General features: G+C 37.3%; 1 protein-coding gene across 1 annotated transcript; it reads right to left on the bottom strand.

Annotated features, from left to right (window-relative positions):
• Nucleotides 1-448: 448 nt before the first annotated feature.
• Nucleotides 449-5,262, bottom strand: LOC103708515 (DNA replication complex GINS protein SLD5). Its single transcript, XM_008793474.2, has 7 exons — nucleotides 5,048-5,262; nucleotides 3,884-4,006; nucleotides 3,712-3,791; nucleotides 3,528-3,637; nucleotides 2,333-2,408; nucleotides 2,134-2,254; nucleotides 449-646 (listed from the first exon to the last, which is right to left on the bottom strand). Exons 1-6 carry the CDS (start codon nucleotides 5,246-5,248, stop codon nucleotides 2,155-2,157), a joined length of 690 nt encoding a protein of 229 aa, XP_008791696.2. The 5' UTR covers nucleotides 5,249-5,262; the 3' UTR covers nucleotides 449-646; nucleotides 2,134-2,154.
• Nucleotides 5,263-9,225: the final 3,963 nt, after the last annotated feature.

The raw sequence follows: 9,225 nt of genomic DNA, 5'->3' as shown, positions 1-9,225 counted from the left end.
GAAATTTGCAGCATATACTTAAGCCACTATGCTAAGCGCCAGGATACTTGATGCGTGGAACTCAGCGGTTATTACTGTCGGCAGAGAGCGAATGAAAACTTATGAGGCAGTGCAAAGCTGCTAGCTGAACGGAACTTGTACTGCTTGCAGCTCAAAGTCTGGTAATCTGAGGGATCATGATGGTGCTGGCTAGAATGTCTATCGATGTATTAACAAGCTTGTGTTGATTTAGATTATTTATCCTGTATCCTTTATAAAAATCTGCACTGATAACATTTGAAATTGAAAGTGTAAGAACTTGTATGGTATATCAGAGATTGCCTTTTCCAAGCAGCAGAGTATGTCAGATAATTTAATGGCATATCCTAGGCGCTGATTAGCTCTCGTCATCAGGTATGAGCTCCAATTAATGAATAAAACAGCAGGCATAGAAGAAAAAAAACAACAGTTTTGAGTAATTGAGTGAATGATACCTCAACTCTTAAGAACAATCCATCAACTTTTAAAGGATTTGGATAACATTTCTTTTGGTTTTCAAGTAGCAACTAAAATTGTACAAGCCCATGGCCGACTCTTCTTGAAAGTTTGCCATCATCCTCATTCGACTTTATTGCATGCAGGTATCACATGCTCTTCATATGCTTTCCTGCAAAATGAAAACATACTATATGTTAACAGTAGTTGACCAAAAAAAAATGTTAACCATAGTCAATGTGCCCCTAATTATGAAGTGAAACTGGTTTTCCCAACAGTTAGTTTCTTGCAGGCAGAAGGCAGCTAATGTAGAAGATATCTGTTATTCTCATGCTAACCTAGAATTAGCAAATTGGACCTCAACTGCATGCTGTGAAAATAGAAAGAAAAGCCAACAGTTTGTATAGGTGCCAGTGTACTGTATTTGTGTAATCTCGTGTGTAGAGATTAACTACGTGTTGAGGAATGACTGATAGGATAGGTTCAAGGAACAGCTGATGATTTCTCTGCCTCCATCATCACCTTCCTACTCATGGTAACGATGTATCATAGGCACGTTTACAGCCCCAAAATGGAAAAATCCTTTTTTTTTTAATGCTTGCTTTCAAGTTAATTTTTGGGACAGCCACTTTGTGCAAAAAATGCCAAAGATCATATCCATCACCAGTCTGCCCTTTCAAGAACCTTGGATTGCCTAGAACATGACTAGGCAATGGGCTTGCTTTCAAGTTAATCATTTCAAGGAAATTCAGGTTAATCACTTTCTTCAATAGGCTAATTTATAGCACATGGAAATAAATTTCAAACAATCATAAACTTTTGTCGGCTGGAAGAGTTGCCAAATTATTCTTGAGCGATCAGAGTATTCACAAAAGAAAGTAAGATAATTCACAAATTTCACAAAATTATACAAGAACTATCTGGAAATTATTTACTTAATTCATGAAATAATCCTAGCTTATGGATGCAATCTCATAGATTATTGATCTATAATATTAGCTTCTCCTGCTGCTGCTGCTGTTTAGTGCTATTGCCTCTCCAAGACATTTTGGGATGAATTGGTAATATGTGAATAATAATTACATCCTCTTCATTGTCTATGGATATTGTTGATTGTTAAAGATTCCACCGGCATGCTGGTTTCAAATGTAATAATATATTAAAACAGCACTTTCCTTGCATCACTTTTTTCTGATTTTTAATATTTATCATCATTTGAAATTTTTTGGCAGGTCGTAAACATCTTTTGCAATGTCATGCCTCCAATAACCATTTTTTTCTAAACTGTCAAATTTATGACTGGATCTAATCATGACAAACAATTCATCTAGTACACCATTTAATATTAGTAGATGCTGCCTCCAAGATGTTTAACATGGCATGCAACCAATATAATCATTCTCCTGAGGCAACAAATAACCTAGCAAAAAAATAAAAAAGGCAACCAATTCCAGAGTAACAAACTTTCACTCCCACCAAACCGAGATATTCAAGATTAATGCAATCAGAGACACAAAGGTCTATGATGGAGGAGCTTTCACAAAAATGCACATTTGACAATATATAGAGAAAAATTTGGGAATAGTTGGGCACTATAATAAATGACAGGGCTCACTAGATGTGTTATCCATTTTCTAATTATGCAGATAGAAGCTGTACCTCATTTTTCCTTGCAGCAAGTCACACAAGGTCAATTCGCCCACCCTCCACCAGACCTTTTATAGACTTGTATCGAAGGACATACAGGTCGTCAGCAACCAAGTCAACTATCTCATCCCCTCTACAAGGTAAAAAGTGCTAGATGAGAAGACAGTGTTGAAAGAGATCAGAAAGAGAATGCAAGCTAAGAATCACTTACGTGTCATCAAGCTGGAAAGCTCCAACTGCACTCTTGGTCTTGCAGAAAACAAAGGTGTCTAGCTGGGGTTCTGGGACTGAAGAAACAAGATCAAGGGTCACTTAGACAGCATGTCCAAAAGAAAAATGTATTAGTGCATATACTAGATCCCATTTTTGGGGTTAATGGTGGGAGCGCCACTATAGTTCATACTGCATATCATGAGCTCAGCATTGAATTATCAAAAATCAGTTGGCTCCATCAAGCTTTAAATAGTCAAATGCATGCGCATAACCGGAAGCAGAACTCAGAATGCCATGAGAGGTTGTGCTCATGAGCTTACTAACCAGCTTTCATATGGTGCTGCTATTTTCACAAGCTTCTTAGAGTGTAAGTTGTGAAAAATGATCACAATCTACTAATCTGAGTAATGAATAACCAGAGAACTGTTTGGTTAAGGCAGAAAAATAGTGAATATAGTTGTATCAAGAGCAGCATTTTCTTTCATTTTTCAACTATTTGCCCTGCATGCAGAGAACGGAAAGCAAACAAGCTTTGGATCAGCCAAACACAATTAACTAATCAATGAGGAACTGGAGCAAAATATGACGCCATTATGACAGCTGTTCCAATGTGATAGTGGCTTTATTTTGATCTCCTTAGTACCTATACTGAAATTACCTCCCATCAATTCCAAACAAGCCATGCTTTGTGGTTTTGAGACAAAAAGATTAACTTTCACAAAGAACTTGGGCAATCTTGTAAGCCATTCTACTGCTGAAATATGGATTTGATAGAACATTCAAAATATTCATACTATCAGTTTGGAAGTAATAACTATGGTATTGATTTTTAGTAGCTATTCTCTGATGCTTAGTTTTTAAACATCTAATGCTAGCAAAATTTGGATACTTACAAATGGATTTTCTTCATGAAGTACCTTGAGACATGTCCACCACTAAATGTGAACAGATGAAGTTATGTATGCATGTATTTTTAGTATTGACATATTGTAAGAGAAACAATTCAAAACGACGACTGGGCAGTTACTAAATTTCCAATTCAAAGCCCCGTAAGATCAATAAAACCTCACCTAACATACACAATTAGAAGGGCATGATTAAAGTATTAAATTAATGCTTGAGTAGCAGATAAGAGGGAAAAAAATAACTACAAGAGTAAAAGAAATCAGATTGCAAGAAGTTAAAAGGGTTACCCATATCATCTTCTTCACTCGAAATGGATTGTTTCAAAATGGATTGATATCCATAAGGCAATCGTGACAGTACCGACTGCTCAAGATGCTTTTCCATGATATCAGTACACCTGCTAAAACCACATTTTCTTCAAAGCAACTGAGAGTATACTATATTTTAGAGATAAAAGTCCTTTTTTCCCACCTTTTGGCAAATCTCTGCTCCTGTTCAGAAAGCCGATTCCAGAGATTGGTTTTTGAAATATGGATCATGTACTTCTCAATCTGTAAAGATATTTGAATTCCATAATAGACCCTCTTGAAACCCCAAAATCAACTCAAGCAACAAATGAAAATCTCTAGACCAGCTAGTATACCTTCTGCAAACGGATTCGAAGATACGACCTCAGAAGGAATAGAGTGCGGTCCAAGTCCATTTGGTAAAGAGACACAACAAGATCATCAACTCCATTCTCTGTGAATTCCTCCAGTGTCTCTTCCTGATTTCAAGTCCATCATCCAAATTTCAATTGAATGCAGAATAGTTGCCTTATATCCAAAGAAAACAGTCATAATGAATTTCCAGTATATAAGCAATACAACAAAATTAGAGGAGCACCTTTGGGGACTATGTTTCTGCTATCTCCTCAGCCCCAAGTTTTGTCACAAATATTGCAAGGCATTATACAAAAAAGCTCCGAACTACATTGCTATAGTTCAGCTACCCTAAAATTCCATTGTACATAGAATGACAAGTAGAGATTCTTCATATCACATAAGGTGTATTGGATTATAAACCCCTTATTCCCTTTGAAAGGAATACAGAGATCAAGCAGTAGGATGTGAATTTTGAAGCAGATGAATAGCACACAAGCCAAGATGGTATCGTATAACACACCCAAGAAGAGATCAAGATCCAATTGAATGCCCTGTGTCTCACTAAATAGGGAAGTTTGAGGTAAACATTAATCGGCATTGACTGAAATATTTTATTTTTGGAAAAAAAACTTAGGGATAAAATAACAACAATCCAGAAATAATATCTCCTCCAGCTCACTGCACTGTCAAACCAATTTCAATGGAAAGAAAAAGGATGTGAGATTCTATCTCTAAAAAAATAAGAAATCAATAAATTTAAAAGCAATCGGTTCACAGAAAATCATAAAAATCCTTTCTTTTTAGGAAAAAATTCTTCCATCTACAGGCATCTCCAAAAATATATTCAAGAGGAGCAAGAAAGGTCAGAATTTCTAGTCAAGATAATAAATTTAAGTGAAAATAACAGCAAACACCAAATAATTCCTTCAGATTCCTGCATGCATCGCCAAAACTAGCTTCAACAGAAACGAAACGGATGCAAGATTAGAACTTTAGCCAAAATTCATGCAAAAAGTAACAGCACACGTGCAATCCCTAAAATTCCCTTCGATTTGGGGAAAATCACTTCCATCTACACGCAACAATGGAACTGATCCCAATTGTTTAACAAAAAAGATATTAAATTCATGAAGAGTGAGAATTAGGGTTAGGGTTAGGATTACCAGGAGCTGAATCTGCTCCCGGGCGCGGAGGACGAGGGCGGCCTCGAACTGGAGGATCTCCGGCGCCGCCTTCTCGTTCCGCCACGCCCTCTTCAGCAGCTCCACGTCCGTCGTCTCCATCGCCATCGCCGCCTCCGTCTCCAAACCCTCGCTCCATCTCTCCGATCCCGATCCCGACCCCGACCCCGACCCCGAAGCCATCGCCTCTCCCTCTCGCCCCCCGTGGAGTTCTTTTGGCGCGCTTTTTTATGTTTGGCGGGAGAGGGGCGCGCCCATGGACTTTTGGTGTGTCTTGATTTCTTCAATATGAACCGTACGATCGTCATCCAACGTACAAGATATGAGCGTCCTTTTTCCAGCATTTGGTGGAGGCTTATCTTGGGTAACTTGATGATCACAACTAATTTTATGGCTTATTGCAAGCATATGGCATGCTAAGCTCAAATTTTCTGATGGACCAGATGGATCAAACAATTGCTATTCTTTGCAAATATTTCACCATTGCAAAAGTGGTGTAAGAATAAGGCTGCAAATAAGTTGAGTTGATCTGTGACCCACTCAATCCGACCAGCCTGTTTTGGAAGACTCGTGGGGCTGGGTTGGGTTCTAAAATTGGACCCGTTCCATTTTTTAGGTCGAGTATGGATTTACTGAATTTAGATATGATCCGATCTATTTGAAATTTGAATAATTTTGGATTTTCAATTATACTACCCGCCTTAATCCGACCCAGATCTATAAAATTATTTGGGCCCACAGGGTACAAACAAGTTTTGAAGCCATAGAGGGGTTGACTCAAATCGGACCCGAATTTTTTAGGTTGGGTCCGGATTATACATGAAACCAACCCGAATGACCCATTGGGTCAAAATTGGTACCGGTGGACCCGATTCGACCCGATCCGATTTTTTATTAGGTTGAGTCTGGGTCCAAAATTAGAATCCGAACAAGGAATTATATTGGGTCGAAGCCACTCATGACCTGATCCGATCCGATCCATTTACACCCCTATAATAAGGAAGGAGATCCCTTGTTGCAATTTCTATTCATCTTGGCTATGGATGTTCTCTCAAGAGCAATGAATAGAGTAGTTATGGAAGGGTTGCCGATAAGGCTACTGAAGATGGGCAACTTTTTTTTGATGTATTGAAGCTACACTTTGATGCCCAATTTTCCTCTCTTTTCAGGGAGAAAAAAAGGATGGGAAGCAAAATCTCATATGGCTCATTTCACGTAGAATGTATTCGATGCATGTAATCGGCATTCTCATACAATTAAATTGCAACTTATAATTCATTCCAAAATAATTAAAACAATGTTCTCCAACCCCACAATTCTCCATCCCATATGCTATAAATATTTCTTACCTAAAGCTTGTGGCTATCAACAAAAAGAGTGGAAGATTGGAATCCTTACTCTAGATTTTATTATTTATTTAATTAATAAATTTTACTAGTGTTTCTATAATGTCGGTGGTTCCAAGTTACATGGTCCAATTGCATGATTAGGGCATTGTGTTGTCTCCTTTATAGGGTAGGGCATGAACACTGTACTCACATGTATGGCCAAAGCGATCATTGTATCCATTCATGAACAAGACGTGACGCACGTGTGATCGCATTTAATATCGAAGTCCATTGAATGTGTCCCTTATCCATGATGCGGATCATATAGCAAGTCAAAGTATTTAGAAAAACAGAGCATGAGTTGGATATGGATCAAAATAGGCTGTGAATTATTGGTCTTCAGGATAGACCTCTGTTTGGATGTGGCTCCGAACTCTGCTGGTTGTTAGGAAAGCCAAAGGTGGGTGCCAGCTCTTCTTCAGCTGGAATGCACAAGCAAGGGGAACCCCTGTTTCTGTTGGTGTTTTCTTATAGTCAAGCATAGTTTAGTAGCTAGAAATTTGAGCTCAACTCGATTCAAAATATTCAGGCACTACACTTGACTCGAAATCGATCGAGCTTTAATATGCAAGCTCGGACACGACTCGATCAAAATAAAGCAATACTTCAGATTAGCTCGACTTTACTTGAATATCAATGAAGCCATGCTCGAGCTCAAGTTCGAGCTCGGATTCAAGCCTTTGTCATAATTAAAAATTATGGTTAAAATAAAATATAGCATAATATTATGTTTTAAAGATATTAAAATAATAATATATATTATAAATAAAAATATATTATTATTAAATATGTATATATTCAATTAGGCTCGTGAGTCTTCGAGCAAAGTATTTTGTTACTTAAGGCTTAGTAAGTGTCGAGTCGAGTCGAGTTGAGCCTAGATCCAAATCGTGCTCGAGTAGTTTGTGAGTTGCTCAGCTCGTTTTCACCCCTATTTTAAGAGCTCTAGGGGCATTTGATGTTGGACAAATAGGCAGCTTAAGATCTCATGTTAGTTGCATTGAATAGTTTCTTTGGAGGATAAAAAAAAGGAAAGATAAATAGTTTTGGAGATATCAAAGTGGAAGGGGCAATAAGAGAGAAGGCTTCATGTATACCAAAATTATATTGAGAGAGAGAGAGAGAGAGAAGGCTCTTTCCCTTGTTCAAAACCTAACCAATGTAGCTCGCTTTTAGTAACTAGTTACATGAAAATTCTAATCTTATCAAAATAAATTTGCAGAATTTTATAGGAAAGCATAAAAAAATTTGTTACTAGATGATCTCCGGAGGGTTTTGTCCTTGCAATTTACAACTGCTGGATATAGTTAACAAGTCTATCGATATCATGGCCTATTTCTCACTTGCATGGATATTGAGCAAGAGCAAAATGCAATTAATTGATCACTAGCTACACTGCTAATCAATCTATCCTCGGTGCACCATATATTATATTTCCATGACATGTCAAGCAAGCACCAATATAATTAATAGTCATGAGGTAGCAACTATGTTAAAGTCCAAGAGAAACTTGTCAAGGAACCACAGTATTAGCATAATAACTCAATCTAAGAAGTCAAGCTGCCACATATTAATCAATGTTGGTATCTGATTTTGGCTATGACGGCTGCATTTAAAAAATGCAATTCCATACTGTGGTCTTAACACAGTGTTTTTGCATGATAGATTAGCTCAGATAGTTGAATTCATGCATCTAGGCAAATATATTAGTCTCAGTATTAAATCTTCAAAAGATTGAGGACAAGTAATGGCATACAAGTAGATTTCTGATGGAGCATCTTGTTTCCTAACCACATCATTTTGCCTCCCTTGACAACTTCTTGTTGATCTATTTAATATTATCCAAATGTCGGCGGGCTTAAATCATGATGTTCATTTGCTATGCTTATAGGATAAACTATGATACCTTACTGCTTTAGTCCTTAAACAGGCGCTGTGTTTTGAAAACAATGGAGAGCAAATGATCATGATTTGGTTAAAGTATTTAAACATGGATACTTCGAGGTGCAAAACAAAAATCAGAATCACTTCGCCGACAAATTAATATTAATTAATAGCCCAAGTTAGGGTTAGGGGCTGATCATAAAAGCATTAGTTGCTGATTAATTATGTCAGCCACCATGAAGATATTCTTCTTCCCACCCTCTTCTAGAAGCACTTGAATAGCAGATGTTGCACTGAAATCTCTGGAAAATTTTGCTACCTCCGCTCGAACCACAGGCTTTTCATCAGATGACAATTAGATTTTTTTGGGGTCATGATGCTCCAAAGGAGCACCAAAAACTTTATTAAAGATCAAAAATAGAAGTTACAAAAGCAAGTAAAGAGGAAGAAAGCAAGATAGAAAAAAAAAATAATCTCCTTTTTTTGTGAACACTCTCAGTTTTCTTAGAAACTTGCCCATCAAAAAGTGTTGCTTCTTCTTCACCATCTAGTAGAACCCTTTGTGAGACAACTTAGTCCTATGATAGCTAGAATGTAAATGAGTTGCAATGATCTAATTATTGGAATGTTTATGTTTTACTGATCACATAACCACCTTAAGCCATCACTCTGCACCTTTGATCAATGTGCATTGAATAATTAATGCATTGTAGCTATCATAAATGATTAACATGATGAGATTTTATGATTATAAATTTTGATATATCAATAGATGGAAGATAGATGTCCATGCATGAGATTTCTGAAGTGGATGTCTACATCTCTTTGTTCTTCCATGTCAACCTAAGTTGTTGTCATGCAGTCACGATTAGGATATGCATGCAATGG

The sequence above is a fragment of the Phoenix dactylifera genome, chromosome 1, assembly GCF_009389715.1.
Source record: "Phoenix dactylifera cultivar Barhee BC4 chromosome 1, palm_55x_up_171113_PBpolish2nd_filt_p, whole genome shotgun sequence".
Taxonomy (NCBI): Eukaryota; Viridiplantae; Streptophyta; class Magnoliopsida; order Arecales; family Arecaceae; genus Phoenix; species Phoenix dactylifera.
This window is presented reverse-complemented; position numbering and strand designations above follow the sequence as displayed.

Bases quoted from the DNA above. Each gene is read 5' to 3' on its own strand.
- LOC103708515 (XM_008793474.2), bottom strand. From the start codon at position 5,248: ATGGCTTCGGGGTCGGGGTCGGGGTCGGGATCGGGATCGGAGAGATGG. The intron at 3,792-3,883 runs GTATACTAGCTG...ATATCTTTACAG, and splicing joins TTCGAATCCGTTTGCAGAAG to ATTGAGAAGTACATGATCCA. The intron at 3,638-3,711 runs GTGGGAAAAAAG...TGGTTTTAGCAG, and splicing joins GAGCAGAGATTTGCCAAAAG to GTGTACTGATATCATGGAAA.